General features: G+C 41.3%; 1 protein-coding gene across 7 annotated transcripts; it reads right to left on the reverse strand.

Moving 5' to 3' along the window:
- Window positions 1-26,383, reverse strand: syngr1a (synaptogyrin 1a). 7 transcript variants are annotated; one of them, XM_036938084.1, is made up of 5 exons: window positions 7,053-7,271; window positions 6,453-6,512; window positions 4,112-4,349; window positions 2,988-3,133; window positions 1-850 (listed from the first exon to the last, which is right to left on the reverse strand). In XM_036938084.1, the coding sequence occupies exons 1-5, from the start codon at window positions 7,104-7,106 to the stop codon at window positions 641-643; spliced, it is 708 nt and encodes a 235-aa protein (XP_036793979.1). In that variant the 5' UTR covers window positions 7,107-7,271; the 3' UTR covers window positions 1-640. The 7 variants fall into 7 exon arrangements, with proteins under 7 accessions (XP_036793979.1, XP_036793978.1, XP_036793980.1 ...); XM_036938083.1 differs by having other exon boundaries at window positions 6,453-6,507; window positions 6,977-7,090; XM_036938086.1 differs by lacking the exon at window positions 1-850 and adding an exon at window positions 1,379-2,348 and having other exon boundaries at window positions 6,453-6,507; window positions 6,977-7,090.
- Window positions 26,384-26,602: the final 219 nt, after the last annotated feature.

A 26,602-nucleotide genomic window follows, 5' to 3' on the forward strand; every position in this document is an offset into this window, starting at 1 on the left:
CTATCATTTAGGTTAGTATTATAGAGTGACTACAATGTTGTTGATCCATTCTCAGTTCTCCCCTATCACTGCCATTAAACTCTGTTTTAAAGTCACCATTGGCCTCGTGGTGAAATCTCTGAGATGATTCCTTGAGTTAGGAGGATGCCTGTGTCTGAAGTGACTGGGTGTATTGATACAGCATGCAAAGTCGAATTAATAACTGCCCCATGCTCAAACTAAGCACATTTTTACACCTGAACTTATTTGGGCTTGCCATAAAATAAATAATGGTTGAATACATATTGACTCAAGACATTTCAGCTTTAAATTAATTATAAAAATAAAAAAAATTGTCAACATTTCTAATAACATAATTCTACTTTTGACATTATGGGCTATTGTGTGTCGGCCAGTGATACAATCTAAATTTAATCAATTAGAAATTTAGGCTGTAACACAACAAAATGTGTAAAAAGTCAAAGGGTTTGAATACTTTGAAGGCTCTGTATTTCATTATCACACTTACCACAAACAGATCTGGGACTTGGCTACCTTTAAGCCACCCCATGTCCCATAAACCACAAACATGTCCCCTTAAACCACCCCTGATGCTGAATACCCCTCCCTGGGCCTTCTCCTCCTCCCTTGGCCCTCTGACTCAGTATTCCTGGCCCTGGTAGCCAGTGGAGCCATCAAAGGCTAGCTCTGTGCTGGCCGCGGGGTCAATGTCGGCGGTGTAGCCCGTGTAGTCAGTGCCCATGGAGGCCGCAGCGTTGGGGTCGGCGGTAGGGTCAACATACTCCTGGGAGAAGAGGGCCGAGTCAGCCCCCAGCTTGTACTTCTGAAAGCCCAGGAAGGCCTGCACCGCCTTCAGAGCAGAGAGGGTGTTATGGGGCGGGCGAGCAATTGAAAAGGGAATGGGCAATAGTATAGAGGCGATGGCAAAATAATGTATGCGTTGAGAAGGGAAGAGGGAGCACAGACCATAAGGGGCAGCGAGCGATTGGAAAGGGGATGGGCAACAACATGAAAGCAATAGCAAAACAATATGTAGGGGGGATTAACATGGGGTTGTGTGGGTGGGATTTGAATATGACAGATGGGCAGAATGAGATGACACGATCGACTCAACCAATGATAGTTGGGGATATCAAGTAGCATGCCATTGATTAAAAAGGTATGAAGTAAGATTAGGAGGATGAATGGTAGTTAGATGATAAGAATGGTGGGATAACGAGAGAGAAAAAGGAAGGAAGGAAGGAAGAGAGAGAGAAAATGTTAGAGCGGGAGGATTAAATCCGTTAGTCGGCTTTAAGTGGGGAGTGTCAAAACAGATTACAGTGAGTGGTCTTGGAATGAAGTGAGTAACCTTTCACCTGATCAGGCACCGTCTTTGTTTTGTCTTTTCAACACAACAACAACGATTTAATAATAAACATACAAATTATTCCAGTGTCATATACAAAGCAAAAATATTCAAACAAAATTTTAAAAATCTGATGTTAATCCTAACTCATAATACAAAATAACAGAGGAAGATTCAGTGGTTGCAGTCAGCTGGACCAGGTAACACTAAAGGCACATCATTAAGCTGTAGTAGTTAGCTACAGCTGTGGCATGTGTGTATGGGGGAGCATAAGGCTAGATTAGGGAAAGGAGGTCAACAGAGTTCATAGCTAGGCTTTTACTTCACAGATATGCAGTTTTGGCATTGAAATACAATGTAAAAAATTAACAATTACTACATATCTAAGAAACAATCTATCAAGGTCTGGGGTCAAACTGGTATGAACGCTGTAAATATTTGTCACTGTCTAATAATTTCCTGAATTGACCCCAACCATGCAAAGTGGCTCTACAGAAAATGTTCAATCTAATTTGAATGGTACCATGAAATCAAATGATTTCACCAAAAAGTTCTTAACAAAAGAAAAAAAAAAAAGAGACAACCAGCAAAGGTAAACATAGATAACAAAGTGGATTACTATGCCAGGCAATGAGAACCTAATATGTCAACAGTACCACTGTTTTAACACCACAAAGACACTCATTTCCGGCAATGTTTTAATATCAAGGCACTTTGGAAGTGCAATCTGAATCCAGCAAGCATATCCTAGCTGTAAACACTAGCCAATCATAGTAAACAAATACAAGGTACTCCTTCACTGTGTTTGGCCATCTAAGGAGGATATCATTCAGAAAGCCTGGATGGGAAGTTGGTGTGAGGGAAATAATGTTAAGGATGAGGGTCAGGATATCTATCATTAGGCTAGTGGTGGTGTGGGCTGTGGAATGAACAGTTTGTTGTACTCTTCTTCGAACGACACTCTCTTTATCCTCTCCAGGGACAGCAGTGTCAGAGCACCCTAGAGAGAGACAGACAGGTCAGGGACTGGGTCAGTGAACAGTTATGGTAGAAAGGGTGGCGAGGATGACCCCAATATTCACCTGATACAATCCTTCCATAAAGTAACATTTTATAACAAAAACCTTAAGCTTTTTCTTAAAAGACAGAAGCAAAGATTAAATTGGCAAAGAGGGAGAAATGTAGTTCAGATCTAGCTAAAACAGAGATTAGACGTTACTGTGGACAACAATATAGCATAGACAAAGATTGCAATCGAGAAAAAGAGAAATCGAAACAGACCCAAAGGGAGAAGATAAAATAAGGAGAGAAAGTTTAGATCCAGGTTTCAAAACTGCAGAAAAACAGAGACAGTAGACACTTCTAAAGATTAAGAAAAGCAGTGTTAAACAGAGGTAAGTTAAGACTGACAAAGAGGAGCAGAATGTTAGGACCAAGCTTCAGACAGAGCAGAATTAGAGCCAGATGAAGAAGGCAGAGGCGCTATGTAACCAATTTATTTGAAGGGCACTGATGGAAAAATGTGATATGAATACATTTTGTGTAATATACATAATATTTTCTATATTGTAGATGCACAAATGGCCATTACTTCAGACAGGAAGGTTAATGAAATGGTGGGCTGTTGTACTGTACGTACCCAGGTGAAGATGGAGAAGAACGCGAAGGTAATGGCGGCTCGGGCTGCGTCCGCACCCTCCCTTAAAGGGTTGTCCTCCTCTTTGGCAACCTGCCACTGGTTGGCCAGGAAACAGAACCCCACAAACCAGACAAATGACCAGAATGCTACAGGAAGGAAGGAATGATAGATAGAGATAGAGAAAGGGAGAATTACAAACAGAAACCATTAATACTATGGGTGGTAAAACTAAAGAAAAAAAATCTGCTCTTAAAATGTAACATACTCAGTAATACCAGATTACAAATGTCATGCCAATAACAGACTGGTCATGCAACAATATAAAAACATTAGATCAACTACTGATAGACAACATATTTTGCAACCATTTTACAAGCCTCACAGTAATCAAAACCGAGCCTCTACATTCATAACAAGTATATTAGGGTATATCAGTCACACCACAACTAACCAGAGGGGGGAACCTGTGCACATACAAAATGGCACCTACAGTACTCAAGTCTGCCAATGTCCTAGAGCGGTGATTCAAATTCCAGGGCTCTGTTCCAATACTATTAATATGCATCCTTCTTTAATCTTTTCCTTGATATAATATAATTTGTGAGAGCAATGCAGTGAAGAGCTTGCTTCTACGCCAACCCAGTCACGTCGGAGTGATTGCATCAAGGAAAGGAGGAAGGAGGGATTATACAGACAGGGCCCCAGCACACCTAATGGCTATTGAAGAAACAAGACCTTTATCAATGTCCATGTATTGATCAGTGTTTCCTAAGAGTTTAGAAAGGCTATAGACAAAAGGCCACATCCACCTCTGAACCGAATCTCCACAGAGCCCCCAGAAAAACCACGTGCCTCCAAACTCTTATCATGACCAACTTCAACTAAAACAACCTGTCTTTGCTGTTAACGAACACACAATAACCTCCACCATCCCCCAGTCAAAGATAGCGTAGACCCACACCAACAAGCCAAAACAACATCCTTCCTGTGTGGGGTGAAGTTGTCCCTAGACAGTGATCTGTGTTCAGTTTTGCATTTACCATAGTAATGGTTAAGGTTAGGCTTGGGGGAGGAGAAGCTGTTCCTAGATCGGTGCCTAGGGGAAACTACACTCCAGAGCTTACCAGACACTCCGATGTCAGCAAGCACAGCCTTCTTGCGGTCCTTGACGCTGCTGATCTGGGGGAAGTAGACATCCAGGGCCAGGAAGGCAGCACAACTTAGGAAAGCTAGGGTGCCCATCCCCACGGCGTAGTTACAGGCATTCTGGTTCCTGTTGAAGATGCAGAACTCCTCAATCTCGTCAGGCCGGTTCACATAGCCCTCGTTAGCTATACAGCCAAAGATCACGATGGAGAAGAGCTGGGGGAAGAAGAGAGGAAGGGAATATAGAAAGGGTGTGAGAAAGTGAATTGAGGAGAGAGAGGGTAGAGTAGGGAGAAAAGGAGAAATGCAAAGGAGAAGAACCTGGCAAAATCAGTAGCTCCAGTATTAAATGAATGTTTTTCCTAAAATCTCACACAATGCCCCATAACGACAAAGTAAAACGTTTTTTTGTTCCAATAACTAATTTCCATAAGTATTCAGAACCTTTACTCAGTACTTTGTTGAAGCACCTTTGGCAGCGATTACAGCCTCGAGTCTTCTTAGGTATGACACTACAAGCTCGGCACACCTGTATTTGGGGACTTTCTCCTATTCTTCTCTGTAGATCCTCTCAAGCTCTCTCAGATTGGGAGCGTCGCTGCACAGCTATTTACAGGTCTCCAGAGATGTTTGAGCTCTGGCTGGGCCACTCAAGGACATTCAGAGACTTGTCCCAAAGCCACTCCTGTGTTGACGTCCTGTTGGAAGGTGAACATCTGTCCCAGTCTGAGGTCCTGAGCGCCCTGGAGCAGGTTTCAATCAAGGATCTCTGTACTTTGCTCCGTTCATCTTTCCCTCGATCCTGACTAGTCTCCCAGTCCCTGCAAAAATTCCCCACAACAGGATGCTGCCACCACCATGCTTCACCGTAGGGATGGTGCAAGATTTCCTCCAGACGTGACACTTGGCATTCAAACCAAAGGGTTTAATCTTGGTTTCAGACCAGATAATCTTGTTTTTCATGGTCAGAGTCCAAGCTTGCAGTCATGTGATTTTTACTGAAGAGTGGCTTTTGTCTGGCCACTCTACCATAAAGGCCTGATTGTTAAGAGTGCTGCAGAGATTGTTGTCCTTCTGGAAGGTTCTCCCATCTCCACAGAGGAAGTCTGGAGCTCTGTCAGAGGAACCATCAGATTCTTGGTCACCTCCCTGACCAAGGCCCTTCTCCCCCAATTGCTCAATTTGGCCGGGCGGCCAGCTCTAGGAAGATTCTAGGTGATTCCAAACTTCTTCCATTTAAGAATGATGGAGGCCACTGTGTCCTTGGGGACCTTCAATGCTGCAGCCATTTTTTTGTACCCTTCCCCAGATCTGTGCCTCGACACAATCCGGTCTTTGAGCTCAACAAACAATTCCTTCGACCTCATGGCTTTGGTTTGGCTCTAACATGCACTGTCAACTGTGGGATCTTATATAGACAGGTGTGTGCCTTTCCAAATCATGTCCAATCAATTGAATTTACCACAGGTGTACTCCATCAAGATGTAGAAACATATCAAGGATGATCAATGGAAACAGGATGCACCTGAGTTAAATTGAGTATCATAGCAAAAGGTCTGAATACTTATGCAAATAAGGTATGTTTTCTGTTTTCACTGTCATTATAGGGTATTGTGTGTAAATGAAATAAATGTTTTTCCTCATCAATCAAGGCTGTAATGTAACAAAATGTTGAAAAAGTCTAGGGGTCTGAATACTTTCCGAATGCACTGTAGTAATGTATGGCGTAATGCAGAGAAGACACAACATGATCATATCATCGCACCATCCACCTCAATTAGGCTAACTGACACTTTGGGGTAAGGTGAATCCAAAAACCTACACATCCACATTTGTACCCAGTTGTCTACATTCAGATACATGCATGACAGGACCTGATCTGACATGAGTGTAGATGAAGGAAGATCCCAATGACACAATGTGAAACAGTGAGCGAAGTCAAAACTGGCCCCTCTTGCACCAATGCCAGTAACTACATCATGAAACCATCTAGCATTATAGCAGCATTAAAAACCTCTACTCATTTAATTCACATACATTAGAAAAATGACTCATATACTAGAGTACGTCCCAACTGCTTTAATCTAGGTTCAGGTCAGGGTTGATGTTTGTTTTGTTGATGATGAGACGGAATGATATTAGGAGGCTTGTGTATACTACTGCATCTATTACGCTCAGGCACGTGCACAGATAAGAGTCAACCTGTGCCCAGCATATTCCCCTTTGAACTCCCACTCGCCAAGTGCCCCTTTGCGTGGTGGTATAATTATTATTTTATGTATAAGTTTTTGTCGTTGTTGTTCTGAACCCATTACTCACAAGTCGTTGTGATGTTGTCAAGTGCGCCACCTCCAAACCGGTCCGTTGGTCTGCCCTGTACTGAGATTGGATATCGGGCGTGCAAACATGCATGGTTTAAGATGAGGTCACCGGTCAAGTGTGTGTAGCAAGCCAACTAGTTTAAACAGTGCTGCCTCAGCGGCATAACATTTGATTAACATTATTATTAATATTCGGTCTGGTTGGCTGATACACGCAGCAGAGAAAGGCAGAAAGAGAGGAGCAGCTGCATCAACGACCCTCGCTCCGACCCAACTCCATCCCTTCCTCAATCGGCAGCACAGGTAGTCTAGACTAGTTTAACCACCATATACTAAAATATCCACACAAGCCACTAGCCGGCTAGCTATATCATGAGTTAGAAGACTATGAATATTATGAAGTTATCTTTGAAAGCATAAGACATAGATCACGAACTGTAAAAAAATATATATATATATTTCCATCAATCATCAACGATCAGATGATAGCCCTCTCTCTATTTCTAATGTCAGTTTGAGCACCTGCTCGCCGAAGGAACTGTGCACAGTCCTGACTCCACTTGGGGTGTGTATATTGTTTTATATACCACAGGCATACCCATCCGTCCGTCCGTGTGTCTGTATATAGAGTTCCCCATCCAGCACTAGGCATGTGAGGGGTTAGCGTGGGAGCCGTCCTGGCAAAGCCCTGCGCTTTTAAAAAGGATGCACGATATAGCGGTAAGTATAGTGGAAAAATCGGCCGAGATTAGCTAAAAATGCCAACATCCGCCTACAAAACCGTTGTCAAAGCTGACGTGCATACCTATATGAACGTAGATGACGCAATGACGCCACGAAAAATACAGCGCTACACGTGCAACACAGTATTCATAACCTAGCCCACAATGTCTGCAAATTGAATTGTATTGATTTTAACAGCAACAGTTCCAACCTAGACTTTCTTTCAACAATCATTTCTACAATAAGAAGTACAGTAGGCCTGATCATTTTTCATCTGTACTGTTACTTAGGGTTGCACTATCAAAACGTTTGTGTGTGTTGTTATTCATCTGTTTGATGTGATCAATCCATTTATTCCAGTTCAGAATGAAAATGATTTATTTTATTTTAACAGCAATAGTTCCAACCTAGAAGATATGTAAGAGTGTTTTTTAATGGGGGAAAATAAACATGAATACATATTTAATTTCATTAAAGCCCCGGTACACACTACCAAGTAGGCGCTATTTTTTTAGATGTTGCCCTACTGAAGTTACACAGTAGTGTTGAAACACACATCCATGAGCTACTTGCTATGGGCGTCACTGCTATTAGCTTCACAACTGACATTTGGACCAGCAATGTCAGCCCCATGCGCATGCGGAGTCAGAGCACAGTGGGTCGGCGAGGATTTCGTACTGAGGAAAGCCGTATTGCATGCTCAAGAATGTGCTAGTTTTCATACCGCTGCTGCCATTTCAATGGCATTTGAGAACATGAACACACTCCAAGCTCCATTCGAACAATTGACTCGAGAAATAAACTCATCAACTGCATCTGCAGCAGATGTGATACCCTCTTATGGCATTGAAACGCTACCCCACCTAAAACTTGCAAAAGTACTCTACTAGGAGGCAAGCGATTCGGTGGCGTTCTCTGAGCCTCTTTACGGTGTTTCCACCATGCTCGATGGTAGGTACAAGGACCGCTACTTCAATGTAGACAACATTTTACGTGAAATGTTACAGACACAGCTGGACAAGATGGAAATGGACACAGTTTTTAATTTAATTTTAATTTTACCTTTATTTAACCAGGCAAGTCAGTTAAGAACAAATTCTTATTTTCAATGACGGCCTGGGAACAGTGGGTTAACTGCCTGTTCAGGGGCAGAACGACAGATTCGACCTTGTCAGCTCGGGGGTTTGAACTCACAACCTTCCGGTTACTAGTACAACACTCTAACCACTAGGCTACCCTGCCGCATCGAGGAATAGGACCCATGACAGAAGAGGCCATGGACAGAGAGCTGAAACTTCACTGCTTGACATGTTCAGGGGCAGAACGACAGATTCGACCTTGTCAGCTCGGGGGTTTGAACTCACAACCTTCCGGTTACTAGTCCAACACTCTAACCACTAGGCTACCCTGCCGCATCGAGGAAGAGGACCCATGACAGAAGAGGCCATGGACAGAGAGCTGAAACTTCACTGCTTGACATGTATGATGAAATCCTGGTTGAGAATGAAAAGACTGAACAACGAAACAGCACAGCAAGTAAGTGAAAGAGATAGGTTTTGATGAGGTTTTACTGGTAATGGGGACATACATAAATGCCAACAAAATAACTTTTTGGTCTGTGTGTGTCTTTAACTGTACTAGAATGCTTAAAAGTCTGCTACAATTTAAACATCTGTATTGGAATTTTTTGTCAAGGAAAATATCAGATATCGGTATAGGCCAAAAATGTCATATCGGTGCATCCCTAGTTTTAACAGCTGGCCTCTTCATCAGACAGCACTGTGTGTGTGTTGTGTGTGTGTGTGTGTGTGTGTGTGTGTGGGGAAGACAGAGAGAGAGCATGCACGAGGGGGTGGGGTGGTATGATAGAGCATCTCTGATGTAATACTGTGTGTTTGGTGAGCTGCAAGTGTGTGTGTTTGATCAGAAAATACACACTGTAGTGCCTTTAAAGAATAGATTGTAATTCGGCAGAGTTTTTCCATTTGCTGTCAATCAATTCCCTATACACAGTGTGAGTGTGTGTGATGGTTACCCAGCCATCTGTCAAGTGAAGCGTGGGAATCTGATGGATCGTGGCTGGTAAGCATCCAGATGAGTGGATAAAAACACCATATGTACGAGAGGAAAGAGTGCGAGAGAGGAAAGAGTGCGAGAGAGGAAAGAGTGCGAGAGAGGAAAGAAAGCTAGAGAGTCATGGCCTTTAGCCTGCTTTCAATGTGCATCATTCCCATTGAACCATTATTAGCTGTGCTGAAGCTGGCCCACCCTGGTTGCCAGGAACTCCCAACACCTCAGGCTCATAACCAATTGAGTGTTGTACGCTCACTGCTCTTTGACTAAACTGATACTCATTCAATGTGAATATGCTACCTTCGAAACATACACTATATAGTGTGTATACAGACTGTATATACACAATATGTCGAAGGTACAAGGCGAACTGAAAGCTGAATACTAAAGACTACTGTATATAACCAGATCCCTTGACAGAAGAGAAAGCAAGGGGGAACTTCATGTTATTACATTCTCAAGGGTACAAGGTGAACTGACAGCCGAAAACTATAAAGACTATATAACCAGATCCTTTGACAGAAGAGGTATTACACTCTCAATACTTTAAGTGCTCACATGCTTGTTAGCATCTCTTCACAATGCCTAGTTTCAACCGTCCAGTATTTATATGAAGATTGTATCGTTGCCTCCTTTCTTCCATGTTCTGAAAATTAAAATAAATAAGTAAGAGTGGCTTGGCTGCTATTTTGGGCTCCCGAGTGGCGTAGCAGTCTAAGGCACTGCATCTCAGTGCAAGAGGCATCACTACAGACCCTGGTTCGATTCCAGGCTGTATCACAATCAGCTGTGATTGGGAGACCCATAGGGCGGCGCACAATTGACCAAGCGGTCGTCCGGGTTAGGGTTTGGCCGGGGTAGGCCATCATTGTAAATACGAATTTGTTCTTAACTGATTTGCCTAGTTAAATAAAAGGTTAAATAAAAATCTGCTCCATAATTTCCTGCTTTATTTGATCGCAATAGTGATAGTCTTCCTTTGCCCTCGTTTCTCATCCCAAACTCCTCTTAACCATGCTTTATAGTTCCTAATGTAAGCATTTCATTGCACCGTTTACACTGTAGCCTGTGCGTATGACAAACTTTGATAATGCAAAGAGGATAGCGGTTCTGCTTGTGGACATGATCTTTGGTCAGGATTTCATAAATCTGTGAATTCCCTACTCTCTAGTTTTGTCTGCTGGTGTGGTCTCCCTCCTGGTCCATTCACCTACTCCGATCTATAATTACCAGGCTAGCAGCACCGCTCTCAGTCCTGTCTGGAGCACAAGGCCCCAGCACCTCACAGACATATGAAGGCAGGCATTGTGGCTGGCACCACGTGGGATCCTGATCCTGTGATCATTAGCAGTAGGCCTTTTATGCTCCTGATGGGATTTAGTGTGTGTATCATGTGATCAAAAAAATAATACAACTTTGCTTATGCATGACTTTCTCAAGATGAGCAGTCTGTTACAATTTCACTGCTGTACCACTAAAACTTAAATACATCTCATACATCCTGTTGGATTACTGTCTGAGTTCCAGGTTGTGCCTATTAGTGTGCAGGGTGTCTTTCAGGCAGGCCTACCAGTCAATCAGGCTATGCACACCATCACAGCTAGAGCCCCTTAGCTTTGCTGCAAGCTACAACAGAGCCCTACAGAGGCCATTCACTCTTGCTGTCATAGCAATACTGTGAGCAGACTGCACTGGATGCCTTCTCTCCCCTCAATTAATCTGCTTGTGCTAGTCTCCTTCAGTCGTCAGTGTGGTCTCCTCCATCATGGAGTACCATTGATACAGAAGTACACAAAGGAGTCCTTGACAAACAAACATGGACACGCGCACACACACACTATCACACAGACCACTTGCTGGCCAGGCACCACATTTCTGCCCTCCCCCACAATCATTCCATTTTAATCTCTGTGACCTTGTGTTCACACACAGAGATGGAGAGGGAGAGAGAGAGAGAGAGAGAGCGAGCCGGAGAGCGAGCCGGAGCAACCAAGACTGTCAGATTCTTTGAGTCACAAGACTGGAAGTCTTTCTCCATCCTAATGCCCACATAAGTACTACCAGGAAACCAGAAACGCTAACTCCCTACATAGAGATGACTAGCTGAATATAGGCCTACCATGAGGTTACAGGTTTACACTTGAACGCATAGCTAGCATACAGCTCAACAAAAACAAACACAGGAGGAAAAGGCACCTCCATCCTAGACAAACCAACCTTCAAACCCACTGTTTGCTATGGAAATGTCAACAGAACAATGTTTTTAACTAGTTACAGTAAAAACAGAACGAAAACCAGTTACAAAATGAAAACCGATTGCTAGAGCAAGGTTGGCACTTGCAACTTCAAAACAAAAGGCTAAACAGTGTTTTTGAACACACCACTACCTACTACAACCATGTCCCTGGAAAGCTAAGTGATGTCCATATTCTCCACTAGTCTTCTCGGAGTAGATTGGCCTCAGCTACTTACATCATGAGTCCTTATAACACGTCCCAGTCCATCTGCACCTAAAAGGCTGTGGCGAAAACCCTGTGCCCAGTAGAGCGTCTAGATCCAGATGCTGGTTTTGGCAGGACAACTATTATCTAAAAACAAGTGTGAAAACCACACTCAATGACACGGTCATTGTTGTTTTGGGTAACTGTATTAGAGCTCTGCTCCAACGAGCCGCACACACACACACACAGACTCCGAGGTCCTCTCCACATCGCAGCGAATCATCATCACACAAAGCACAAGGAGAGACGGAAGGAAAAGACACGGCTAGTCGAGAACGTAGTGCTCGTAATAGAGAAGAGAAAGATAGCATTGGTATTGTGGTGGTGAAGTGTAGCTTTAGAATGACATTTAGCTGCTGTACCATAGTGTGTGTGTGTGTGTGTGTGTGTGTGTGTGTGTGTGTGTGTGTGTGTGTGTGTGTGTGTATGTATGTATGTATGTATGTATGTATGTATGTATGTATATGTATATATATATATATATATATATATATACACATATATATATACACACACACACACACACACTCATGGCACACACACACTTATTCAATTTGAACTGTCAAAAAGAAACAGGCCGCATTTTATTAATTTGCTAGCTGAAAAATAACAGAGAGCATCCAAAACATGAACACTAGATCACTAGTCTTCTGGCTTATTACCTCAACCGCTGCTGGGAATTAATATATAGCCTACCAACACAAGACTAAAATTCACTTCAGACTTCCATTCAAAAATCAACACATTTTAAGGTATCCCTGGCTTCTAGTTAATATGTGAAAAAGAAACTCCTGCACACTAGGGCTCCTGGTAACGCCAACAAGTTTTAAACGAGGGTCAACCAACGTTTCGGATCAATCAGGGTCATGTTGAAATAAAAAAAATTGAATCAAATTTATTTGTCATGTTTTGTAAAGAAAAGGTGTATACTAACAATGAAATGCATACTTACGGGTCATTCTCCAACAAGATTAAATAGTGACACATGGTATAAATACACAGTGAATAATGAATAACAATAAAGATTAAAAAAAAATAACATGGCTACATAGTACCAGTACCGAGTCGATGTGCAGGGGTACGAGGTAATTGAGGTGACCATGTACATATAGGTAGGGGTAAAGTGACTAGGCAACAGGATGGATAACAAAACAGTAGCAGCAACGTATGTGGTGAGTGTGAAAGTTGGTGTGTGTCAGTGTAAAAGAGTTAGTGAAACAACAACAAAAAAGTAAACCTAGGTAGTCCGGGTAGCCATTTGATTAGCTATTTAGCAGTCTTGTTAAGTTGTCTTATGGCTTGGGGGTAGAAGCTGTTCAGGGTCCTGTTGGTTCCAGACTTTGTGCAGTGGTACCGCTTGCCATGTGGCATAAGAAAGAACAGTCTGTGGCTTTCAGCAGGACACACCGTAGCAAAACGTTTTGCAACGTAAAACAAAACAAGTTCCATGTGGTAACTCCACATTTTCTTTTACAATTCTCCCTACTGAACATGGTTTGGAAAGCAAGCAAGAGTCAAAAGGACCAGGACTAGCAACATTCTGCAGAGGTAAAAAAGCTCAACATCCAAACCTTGTCACCTTTTAATCTTACATACCAAACAAACAAACAAACATTCCTCTTTGGCTGGAGAACATTTCAAATCTGTCCCAATGTCCCCAGCATTACTGCCAAACACCGGTACAAAGCCTGACTGTGGAAATGAACTAATAGTGCTCTGGCTATAGTGACTCAGACATCTGAATGAACATGCCATCCACCCACACAGTCTTGTCTAATACAGTTCCATCAACTATGGTGGATGCGTCATCAGGCCAGTGCAGTAGAGTTTGGCTCGGCTCTGCTCAGTATTGTGAATAGGGTATAAGTGTCTATTTAAAAAATATATTTTTATTTTATTTGAGCCTCTGTGCCTAATTGGTTAATTAAACACATTGACTAAATAGAGACTACACTCCCTTGATTTACCAAACCTAAGCATCAGTTGCTAATTACAAGGTAACAACATTGACAAAGTAGCAGACATTGCAGCCTTCCAGGACCGGAGACCCACCCAAAGAAAATGCTTCTCTATTTCCAGGTCCCCTTCATCAATTAGCTCAATAAAGCTTGTACTGATCTGGTGACAGGCATTTCCCAATTGGACACCATCATGCATCACCCAATATCACTCGACAGATCCCAGTGACAACATTAACAGGAGTAGCAGAGAAAAATAACCATGTTATTCAGAGAATGCTTCCATGGAATGAAGAAAAAAAACAGACAACTCATTCCACATTCCCTCATGACCCGCAAGCACGACTATTCTATTTGCTCAGACAAAGGCTTCACACTGAAAAGGCAGCACTTGATCGGACAAGGAAAAGAAGGCTGAACTAAACGGGGATGATAGGTCATGTAACGTGACAGTTTAGTACATCTTATAACACCCCTAGTTACAAGGTTGCCATGATATAAAAGATCCAGCCATTCTGAAGACCGTCCCTATCCCCTTCCTCTGGTGAATAACATACTTGTGTCGTGAGCAAGTCTCCTCTTATTTGTCCCCATTCCTCCCTCCCTGCATCCCTTTCTCATGAGTGTGCTTGCCGGTGACATCTTGCCGGTGGTCTCTGACAGTCGTCATGCCAACACAGCAGATCTCAATCAGCCAATCAGGATCTCGGTCGGGGTGGGGGGTGGGGGGGGGGCGCCTCCCTCTCATCCTGGAGAGAGAGCTGTGGGCCAACAAGTTAATACTAACCTATCATCATCACCACAGCACGGAGGGCTACAATGGCAGACTTTAAAATGGGAGTGGCTGAGCTTACATTCCCTTTCTCGATATACAATGGCAGATCTCTCCACCAAGACAAATATGTGTTGGTGTCCATCTTTGTTTTGCCTTAGTATTTGTGAAAGCAGGTTCTGATCACACATTTCTGGATCGTAGCTGAATGAGGAATAAAACCTCCATGATCATTGGAGTTCCCACCCCAATCTGCTGAACATCAAATATGCTGCAGTCCTATATAGTGTTGTACACCTTTTCTCTAATCACTATGCTTGACAGACAGACATACACAGTATTTGTTACATGTATTTAAATTATTTCTGAGTATTTTGTCATTTGTATTGCACTGGGTTACACTACAATGTATTTTGTAACAAGATACTTCCAAGAGTTGCAATTTGTATTTTCAAAATGCAAAATACTTTTCTACACCGGCTCACCATTTTGTGACTCCCCTTTCACCCTGCATTGGTATCAGAAGTCTGATGGCACTATGGTATGATAAGAGCATCTGCTAAATGAACTAAATATAAATGTAGATGTAAAAATGAACAATTGCAAAGCATGCTAGGTATTATTCTAATGTCCTCCTTCCCCCTCTCCAAAAAGGCTAATAATAATAATAATAATAATAATAATAATAATAATACCCAGTGTGCGCTGCAGTTAATTTAAGTATGCTCATTTTCACATATACATTTAGGTCATTTAGCAGACACACTCTTATCCAGTGACTTACAGTCCCTGCAATCAACTAATCTAGATAAACAACATATCACAGTCATAGCAAGTAAAATGTTTCTGTAACCATTACTGAGAATGTTGTTGTTGTTGTTGTTTGGGCTGGCTACTTGCAAATGTGTTTCTGTATTTAAAAATACCAAAATGAATGTTTTTAACTAAATACATTTCAAACTATAAGCATTTTTTTGTTTATTTTAATATTGATCTTTATGATATTTTGTCAATTTTTTCCATCCCTGCACTCATCTCACACATATCACAGAGACACACACTCTTGAGAGATGCTGTATTTTAGGCTTGGCTATTGATTACTACAGTTATTGATTAGGACTATTTGGAAACATCATTCATTATGCAGCTCTAAATGAAACACCAGAACAAGAGAAAATGTATTATTTTTTGTCTCTCTAGTTAGTTTAGATACAAAATAATAGCCTCATGCCATTTACATCTGTTTGCAACATTAAGGGCCTGAGAACCTGAACATTTTTTAAAAACCTTTATTTAACTAGGCTAGTCAGTTAAGAACAAATTCTTATTTTCAATGGCAGCCTAGGAACAGTGGGTTAACTTCCTTGCTCAGGGGCAGAACGACAGATTTTTACATTGTCATCTCGGGGATTCGATCATGCAACCTTCCGGTTACTAGTCCAACGCTCTAACCACTAGGCTACCTGCCACCCCTGTAATTGTACCTAGCCTATAGCAGACAGGAATCTTTGGCTCCAGTGATTGAACCTGACGGTCCACAGCCACTGACGAGGCGCCAGGCTCGTGCCACCACTGTACCTGAGCTTGTAATCACAGCCTACAAAGCCTTGTCCTTACTAACTCTTTAAATCCTAAGCTTGCTGATCATTGTCTTTGTAAATACTAGCCTACAAAGGCCTTGTCACTACTAATTGTGCACAAAGAGTCCCATAATAACAATAACATTAAAGGGATAGTTTGGGATTTTGGCAATGAAGCCCTTTATCTAGTCAGATTAACTTGTGAATACCATTGTTATGTCTCTGTGTCCAGTATGAAGGAAGTTAGAGGTAGTTTTGAGAGCCAATGCTAACTTGTGTTAGCGCAATAAGTATATGGATATCTACTAGCATGCTTATTGCCAAAATCCTGAAATCTCCCTTTAACGAGAGGAAATCAAGCTCTGGTTATCACATTGATGTGTCAGACTGAAAATCCTTCCATTCTTGTTTACTGATTCTGAGATGGTTCCAAAAATAGCCTGTCTACAATTACACAGACAAACCAATTCTAATATTTTGCCAAGTAATGGTCTTTTGACCAATCAGATCTTTACACGTCAGCTCTCTTACAAAGCTGATCTGATTGGTCAAAAGACCTATTAGTGAGAAAAAAAATAATATCAGAATTGAGCTGCCTGTGCAGGTTGGTCTCAGACTAGACGTAACATAGTAAACGAAAATCCGGGCCCCTCAAATTAGTTTTATAGGTTACATTTGGAATGGTTACCAGGGCTTGGATTCCCTGGTGGCATTGATGGCCCGTCAATGCTCCCTTGTATGACAATAATGCCCCCTAAAAAAAATCCATTCATTGTGGCCAAAGTGGACATTTAAATATATATATTTTTTTACCAGGTAGGCTAGTTGAGAACAAGTTCTCATTTGCAACTGCGACCTGGACAAAATAAAGCAAAGCAGTTTGACACATACAACAACAGTTACACATGGAATAAACAAACATACAATCAATAATACAGTAGAAAAATCTATAAACAGCATGTGTGCAAATGAGGTATGATAAGAGAGGTTAGGCAATAAATAGGTAATGGTGGCGAAGTAATTACAATATAGAAATTAAACACTGGAATGGTAGGTTGTGCAAAAGATGAATGTGCAAGTAGAGATACTTGGGTGCAAAGGAGCAAGATAAATAAATAAATCAATACAGTATGGGGATGAGGTAGATTGGATGGGCTATTTACAGATGAGCTAGGTGCAGTGATCTGTGAGCTGCTCTGACAGCTGGTGCTTAAAGCTAGTGAGGGAAGTCAGTAATCTGTTAACTTCTTAGTGATCCCTTCCCGCTCAGATCCCGGTAACGGGATTGATTTGACAACATCCAGTGAAATTGCAGCGCGCTAAATTCAAAAACAGAAATACTCAATAAAAATTCACAAAACATACATGTATAATACATCAAAATAAAGCTTAACTTCTTGTTAACCAAGCTGCAGTCTCAAATTTCAAAAAGGCGAAAGCATACCATGCGATTATCTGAGGACAGCACCCCGCATACAAACACATGAAAATTACATTTCAATCAGCCAGGTGCGACACAAAACTCAGAAATAACGATATAATTCATACCTTACATTTTTGAAGGTCATCTTCTGTTGGCACTCCAAAATGTTCCAGAAACATCACAAATTGTCATTTTGTTTGATAAATTCCTTCTTTATATCCCCAAAATGTCAATTTATTTGGCGCGCTTGATTCAGAAAATACACCGGTTCTAACTCACCCAACATGACTACAAAGTATCTAATAAGTTACCTGTAAACTTGGTCCAAACATTTCAAACAACGTTCCTAATCCAAACTTGGGTATCGTAAAACTTAAATAATCGATACAATTTAAGACGGGATAAACTGTGTTCAATACCGGACGAAAACAAAGTGAAGCGCGTTCCAGGTCGCACGCACCAAAAGACTAGAGTCCACCTGGGGTGACACATGGAAATAACAGGGCTACTTCTTCATTTCTCAAAAGAAAAACATCAACCAATTTCTAAAGACTGTTGACATCTAGTGGAAGCCATAGGAACTGCAACCAGATTCCTATTAAAAAGGGCTTACCATAGAAAAATTATGGAAAACAGATTGACCTCAAAAGAAAATAACCCTGGATGGATTGTGCTCGGGGTTTCACTTGCCAAATCAGTTCTGTTATACTCACAGACATTATTCAAACAGTTTTAAAAACTTCAGAGTGTTTTCTATCCAAATCTACTGATAATATGCATATCCTAGCTTCTGCACCTGAGTAGCAGGCAGTTTACTTTGGGCACGCTTTTCATCCGGACGTGAAAATACTGCCGCCTAATTAACTTGGCTTTTAAATACCTTAGAATGGCAGGGTAGAATAGATATAGGTCTGTAGCAGTTTGGGTCTAGATTGTCTCCCCCCTTGAAGAGGGGGATGACCGCGGAAGCTTTCCAATCTTTGGACGATACAAAAAAGATGTTGAAGAGGCTAGTAATAGGGGTTGCAACAATTTCGGGCAGATAATTTTAGAAAGAGAGGGTCCAGATTGTCTAGCCCGGCTGATTTGTAGGGGTCCAGATTTTGCAGCTCTTTCAGAACATCAGCTATCTGGATTTGGGTGAAGGAGAAGTGGGGGATGTTTGGGCGAGTTGCTGTGGGGAGCACAGGGCTGTTGACCGGGGTAGGGGTAACCAGGTGGAAAGCATGGTCAGCTGTAGAAAAATGCTTTTTGAAATTCTCAATTATTGTGGATTTATCGGTAGTGACAGTATTTCCTAGCCTCAGTGCAGCGGGCAGATGGAAGGTGCTCTTATTCTCCATGGACTTTACAGTGTCCCAGAATTTTTTGAGTTTGTACTACAGGATGCAAATTTATGCATGAAAACACTAGCCTTAGCTTTCCTATTTCCTATTTCCTATTGGATCCGAACTTCCCTGAAAAGTTGCATATCACAATGGCTATTCGATGCGAATGCAGAACGCCACAGGATGTTTTTGTGCTGGTCAAGGGCAGACAGGTCTGGAGTGACCCAATGGCTATATCTATTTCTGGTTCTAAATTTTTTGAATGGAGCATGCTTATTTAAGGAAGGCACTTTTGATGAATAACCAGGCATCCTCTACGGGGTGAGGTCAATATCCTTCCAGGATGCCAGGTCGATTAGAAAGGCCTGTTCGCTGAAGTGTTTAGGGAGCGTTTGACAGTGAAGAGGGGTGGTCGTTTGACCGCAGACCCATTACGGATGCAGGCAATGATCGCTGAGATCTTGGTTGAAAACAGCAGAGGTGTATTTGGAGGGCGAGTTAGTTACTATGATATCTATGAGGGTGTCCATGTTTACGGATTTGGGGTTGTACCTGGTAGGTTCATTGATAATTTGTGTGATATTGAGGGCAGCAAGCTTAGATTGTAGGATGGCCGGGGTGTTAAGCATGTCCCAGTTTAGGTCACCTAGCAGCACAAGCTCAGAAGATAGATGGGGGCAATCAATTCACATATGGTGTCCAGGGCACATCTGGGGGCAGAGGATGGTCTATAGCAAGCGGCAACGGTGAGTGTCGTGGTAATTTTCTGTATTACTAAACATTGAGAGAGCAAACCACACACACAAGTCAGAGTTATATTATAAAGTCCATCTTTAATTATATATGAGCTTCACCATAGCCCGGTGACTCTCAGATCAATTCAGTGTCTATAAATTAATTCTCTGAGAGTGCTTTCAAAACAATTCTTAGTATAATTTATAACCAAGACACACCCCTATCTCAACTCACATGACGAAACACAGATCTCAGGAACAGTTCACAAAGAACATTTTACTTGAAAGGTGAGTATCCCATAGCTAGATAGCATTAGCTATAAATTATCGTTCAGTTTGGTCTCTTTAGACGTGATTCTAATCTCGTTCTTGGTACCACTTAGGACCAAAACATTACCTCATCCAATGGCATATATCAATTGTCAATTCTAGATACTCCCATCTCAAATACAAACCCTCCTGGACAAGCTCACGGAGACAGTGAGCCTCTTAGGTCATATACTAGGTCAAGATAAGGGCAACCTCAGAGGGGACATACAATAGTTACAGACACATTCCCATAAGAAGACAAGCCTCCATTCTGTCCTCCTCCCCTTCTGATATTCTTCATAGCATCACATGGTTTAACAGATACATTGACATATGAAGACAAGCCTGACCTCTTCCCTCTCTGGGCCCCTAGTGACTAAGCCGTGGAGAAGAGAGAGGAAAATGCAACTGCCAACAGGATTATCCAAAAGAAAACATCCTAATGACAAATATCACATAAGCATTATTAAGTAAATAAAACATCTTATTGATCAATGTTACCTAACTAATTCTGATTCAGCCACGATATTAGACACTTGTTTCTGGAAAGGTGCATTTTTAGAAGTAGAAGCTCAAATTGTTTTGGTACAGACTAGAGGTCGACCGATTAATTGGAATGGCCGATTAATTAGGGCCGATTTCAAGTTTTCATAACAATCGGAAAGGTATGTTTGGACACCGATTTGGCCGATTTTTTTATTTTTAAACTTTATTTAACTAGGCAAGTCAGTTAAGAACACCTTATTTTCAATGACAACCTCGGAACGGTGGGTTAACTTCTCTAGGATAGGGGGCTGCATTCGGAATTTTGGATGAAAAGCGTGCCCAAATTAAACTGCCTGCTACTCATGCCCAGAAGCTAAGATATGCATATTATTAGTAGATTTTGATAGAAAACACTCTGAAGTTTCTAAAACTGTTTGAATCATGTCTGTGACTATGACAGAACGTATTTGGCATGCGAAACCCAGAGGACAAACCATTCAGATTTTTTTTTTTTTAGGTCACTCTCTTTTCAATGAGATTTCATTGGGAATCCAGATTTCTAAGGGACCTTCTTGCAGTTCCTATCGCTTCCACTGGATGTCAACAGTCTTTAGAAATTGGTTGAGGTTTTTCCTTTGAGAAATGAAGTAGCCATGTTCAGAATGAGGCTCGAGGGAAGTGTACTCTTTGCTAGAGCCGTGTGACCTGAAAGCATGCTACACATCGTTTTCCTCCGGTATTGAACACAGATCATCCAGTCTTCAATTTTATCGATTATTTACGTAAAAAAATACCAAAAGTTGTATTACAAAATATAGTTTGAAATGTTTGGACAAAGCTTACAGGTAACTTTTGTAGTGATGTTGCGCGTGTTGGAACCAGTGTTTTTCTGGATCAAACGCGCAAAATAAATGGACATTTTGGATATATATTGACGGAATTAATTGAACAAAAGGACCATTTGTGATGTTTATGGGACATATTAGAGTGCCAACAGAAGAAGCTCGTCAGAGGTAAGGCATGAATTATATCTTTATTTCTGTATTTTGAGTCACACCTGGAGGGTTGAAATATGATGGTCTGTGTTTGTTTGCTTGGGTGCTATCCTCAGATAATAGCATTGTTTGCATTTGCCATAAATCATTTTCGAAATCTGACACATTGCTGGATTCACAACCAGTGTAGCTTTAATTTGGTATATTGAATACGTGATTTAATGAAAGTTTAGGGGTTGGCCAGTTCGGACGCTACCGTCCCACATATCCCAGAGAGGTTAACTGCCTTGTTCAGGGGCAGAACGACAGATTTTTACCTTGTCAGCTTGGGGATTCAATCTTGAAACCTTACGGTTAACTGGTCCAACGCTCTAACCACCTGCCTTACATTGCACTCCACGAGGAGTCTGCCTGTTACGCGAATGCAGTAAGAAGCCACGGTAAGTTGCTAGCTAGCATTAAACTTATCTTATAAAAATCAATCAATCATAATCACTAGTTAAACTAGTAATATCAACAACCATGTGTAGTTATCTAGCATGTCCTGCGGTGCATATAATCGATGCGGTGCGCATTTGCGAAGGACTGTCGTTGCTCCAACATATACCTAACCATTAACATCAATGCCTTTCTTAAATTCAATACACAAGTATATATTTTTAAACCTGCATATTTAGTTAATATTGCCTGCTAACATGAATTTCTTTCAACTAGGGAAATGGTGTCACTTCTCTTGCAACAGAGCAGGTTATATGCAGCAGTTTGGGCCGTCTGGCTCGTGGCGAACTGTGTGAAGACTATTTCTTCCTAACAAAGACAGCCAACTTCGCCAAACGGGGGATGATTTAACAAAAGCGCATTTGCGAAAAAAGACTGTACCTAACCATAAACATCAATATCTTTAAAAAAAAATCAATACACAGAAGTATATTTTTTTTAAACCTGCATATTTAGCTAAAATAAATCCAGGTTGTTGTCCAATTGTGTCACTTCTCTTGCGTTCATTGCACGCAGAATCTGGGTACATGCAACAGTTTGGGCCGCCTGGCTCGTTGTGAACTAATTTGCCAGAATTTTACGCAATTATGACATAACATTGAAGGTTGTACAATGTAACAGCAATATTTAGACACCCGTTAGATAAAATACGGAACGGTTCCGTATTTCACTGAAAGATTAAACATTTTGTTTTTCGAAATGATAGTTTCCGGATTCTACTATATTAATGACCAAAGGCTCGTATTTCTGTGTGTTATGTTATAATTAAGTCTATAATTTGATATTTGATAGAGCAGTCTGACTGAGCGATGGTAGGCAGCAACAGGCTCATACGCATTCATTCAAACAGCACTTTCGTGCGATTTGCCAGCAGCTCTTCGCAATGTTTCAAGCATTGAGCTGTTTATGACTTCAAGCCTATCAACTCCCGGGATTAGGCTGGTGTAACGGATGTGAAATGGCTAGCTAGTTAGCGGGGTGCGCGCTAATAGCGTTTCAATCGGGGACGTCACTCGCTCTGAGACTTGGAGTAGTTGTTCCGCGGCTTTTGTGGAGCGATGGCTAACGATGCTTCGAGGGTGGCTGTTGTCGATATGTTCCTGGTTCGAGCCCAGATAGGGGCGAGGAGAGGGACAGAAGCTATACTGTTACACTGGCAATATTAAAGTGCCTTTAAGAACATTCAATAGTCAAAGGTATATGAAATACAAATGGTATAGAGAGAAATGGTCCAATAATTCCTATAATAACTACAACCTAAAACTTCTTACCTGGGAATATTGAAGATTCATGTTAAAAGGAACCACCAGCTTTCATATGTTCTCATGTTCTGAGCAAAGAACTTAAACGTTATCTTTTTACATGGCACTTATATATATTGCACTTATATTGCACTTTTACTTTCTTCTCCAACACTTTGTTTTTGCATTATTTAAACCAAATTGAACATGTTTAATTATTTATTTGAGGCTAAATTGATTTTATTGATGTATTATATTAAGTTCAAATAAGTGTTCATTCAGTATTGTTGTAATTGTCATTATTACAAATAAATAAAAAATGTTTAATAATAAAAAATAAAAGAATATTAAAAAGATTGCAAAGAAAAAGAAACCTGAGGAAAATCCATCCAGTAAGTGGGATATTTTTGATGTGGGTGGTTTTCAATTGAATGCCTATTGCTTATCTAATGGGTTAGGACCCAGATTGAAGTTCCTATGGCTTCCACTAGATGTCAGTCTTTAGACATTGTTTCAAGCTTGTTTTCTGAAAAATTAAGAAGAATGAGACCTTTCTGTGAGGGGATTGGGGAAGCGTGTAGTGCTGGTTTGCACGCCCTTCATTCTTTTTCCTTTCTATTGAATACACTATTGTCCAGGTGAAATATTATCGATTATGTAGACAATTGACAACCTGAGGATTAATTATAAACATTGTCTGACATGTTTTGACTAACTTTACCGGTACTATTAGGATGTATTTGTCTGATTGTTTTGACCGCCTTTGAGCCAGTGGATTACAGAACAAAACACGCCAACAAATATAAAGAGGGATTTAAAGAGGAACTTTATCGAACAAAACAAACATTTGTGTAGCTGGGACTCTTGTGACTGCAACCAGATGAAGATCTTCAAAGGTAAGTGATTAATTTTATCGCTATTTCTGACTTTTGGGACTCCTCTACTTGGTTGGAAAATGTTTGTATGCTTTTGTAAGCGGGCGCTGTCCCGCTTACAAACCCCCCTTTGTTTAGGGACACATTATTTAATTTCTGTTAGTCACATGTCTGTGGAACTTGTTCAGTCTCAATTGTTGAATCTTGTTATGCACCATACACATATTTACATGTTAAGTTTGCTGAAAATAAATGCAGTTGACAGTGAGCGGACATTTCTTTTTAGTTTATTTAGCATGTTAGCTAACCTAACTCCAATCCTTAACCCCATCCTTATGTAACAGTTCTGATTCCATCCCTCTCCTCTCCCCAACCTGGGCTCGAATCCGGGACCCTGTGAACACATCAACTGCCTCCCACGAAGCATTGTTACCTATTGCTCCACAAAAGCCGCAGCCCTTGCAGAGCAAGGGAAACAACTTCTTCAAGGTCTCAGAGCGAGTGATGTCACCGATTGAAACGCTATTAGCGCGCACCACTAACTAGCTAGTCATTTCACACCAGTTACACTTACTCCTCCCCCTTTGACAACAACCTTTTCCGCTGCAACCAGTGATCTGGCACCAACATAACAGTGTGGCTTACATCCCTCTCCTCACCCCAACGGGCTCGAACAAAGGACCCTCTGAAGACATCAACAACTGCCTCCCACAAAGCATTGTTACCTATTGCTCCACAAAAGATGTGGCCCTTGCAGAGCAAGGGAAACAACTACTTAAAGGTCTCAGAGTGAGTGATGTCACCAATATAAATGCGTGCACCGCTAATTAGCTAGCCATTTCACACAGCTTACACTTAACCCAATCCTTAACGTTAGCCACCTAGCTAGCTACCTAGCTAATGTTAGCAACAACAAATTGGAATTGGTAACATATCATAAATATTGCAAATTCGTAACACATTGTATTAATTGCAATTCGTAAAATATCACATGAATTGTAATTCGTAACATATCATTCGAAATAGATGACATCCACAAATTAGTAACAAATCATGCTTATTTCAATGTCCCTGATTTTGGTTTACTATGTTACGTCTACCCCTGATTCCAGGTTGGCCTGTGTAAACGCAGCCTGTTAAAAGGGGCCATCTGCAGTTGCTACATCCATTTTTGGACAAACAAATGATTGATATGTACCCATTGATTCTTGAACAGTATAACTTAGAAATACCATATGAGCTTAGTTCAACTGTCTTACCCCAAAATATATGCTTTTTTTACTCCAATGTTTGTAAACAAAGTGCATGTAAACAAACACTCAATACCCTCAAAACATGGTTAAAACTAAAATGTTAATAGTATGGATGGTCAGTCCTTGGATCCATAGCTCTGTCTATGAATTTGAGAGTGGTTACATTACTCCAGCTCCATTCCTCAGCTTTTTGGGGTAATAGTGGCTGGGTGTGTGGCTTTGAATTGTTTGAACTACTGATTGCCACTTTAACTGACATTTAGTAGTCTATAAAATAGGGGTATTTTATTCAATGGTAGCCATAACATTTTAATTGAAGACAAATGGTTTTCAAGACAAGGTAGCTATAGTCAGTAGTCAAATATTATGATAGTCTGAAAACAATATTTATTTTGTGCGCCCCATTAACGCCCTTCCACTCAAATGTGTGCGTAAACAGGGTATATAGCCTTACCTATGGGGTTAACAGATTGCCTAGGAATCAATCGGTTTGCTTTTAAATCCTACACATTTCTCGAATGTTTGTAGATATTTTGCTGTACACACAGATGCCCGAATTATTATTAAAACGACATGCTCAAATAAACAACACAAAACATGACCACTCACCCAGCACACAAGCCGAAGGATAGTTTGAGGCTGTTGAAAGAACGTCAAAGGGTCGAAGGCTCCTCCAGCCTTCCCCGCTCCGTATGCTTGCATCCCCTGCATCACCCCCTCCATCTTCAGCTTCTGGTGGTGATTTCCCCGTCTCCGAATTCAGTACCCAGCCTAATACGTTAAATTACGTGGGTTTGTGCGCTCGTTCGGTGTATTGACCTTGGTATGATTATAACGCTGCCCGTTGGAACGGGATTGACTCGGGTTTAATGTATTCTAGTTTCTGCTCTGCCCCTTTGCCAATCCAAAGCCTTCCACCCGTGGCTGCTTTCTGTGGTTTTGAAGCTAATTTATTTCCCTAAACAACCTCTTCCCCTTCTCCCTATATAGCCATTTCTCATCTGAAAGGTGGAGAGAAATAAACCGAGCAGACAAGCATTTCTTGTGAGTAGCGCGCGCATACGGCGCAGTCAAGTTTTTTGACGCGCACTCACTCTCGACAATCACAGGCGCGCTCCTGACAGAAAACATGATCTTATTCAATAACACAAAAAAAATCACTATTTAAAAAGAAACGTACACGCTAGAACTTGAAGTGGGGAGAAACACAAGCCCACTCACTACAGGCTCACATATTCAATATATGCATGGATAATCAGCGATCTCTTCCTGATTTACAAATGGGATCAACTGCTTTGCTCAATCTGTTCGTCTCCACAGTCTACGGTGTTGGAGAGGCCTATGCCACCTGGCGGATAACTATTGGCAGTGGCTCTCACTAGGCAAAGATTGTTAATGA

This window comes from Oncorhynchus mykiss, chromosome 12, assembly GCF_013265735.2.
Source record: "Oncorhynchus mykiss isolate Arlee chromosome 12, USDA_OmykA_1.1, whole genome shotgun sequence".
In the NCBI taxonomy this organism is placed as follows: Eukaryota; Metazoa; Chordata; class Actinopteri; order Salmoniformes; family Salmonidae; genus Oncorhynchus; species Oncorhynchus mykiss.

What these genes read in the sequence shown, in the direction of transcription:
- syngr1a (XM_036938083.1), bottom strand. Translation starts at nt 7,056, where the DNA reads ATGGGTATGCCTGTGGTATATAAAACAATATACACACCCCAAGTGGAG. An exon ending in TGCTGACATCGGAGTGTCTG is followed by an intron (nt 3,134 to 4,111) that starts GTAAGCTCTGGA and finishes TCCTTCCTGTAG; the next exon opens with CATTCTGGTCATTTGTCTGG. An exon ending in TCTTCTCCATCTTCACCTGG is followed by an intron (nt 851 to 2,987) that starts GTACGTACAGTA and finishes TCTGCTCTGAAG; the next exon opens with GCGGTGCAGGCCTTCCTGGG.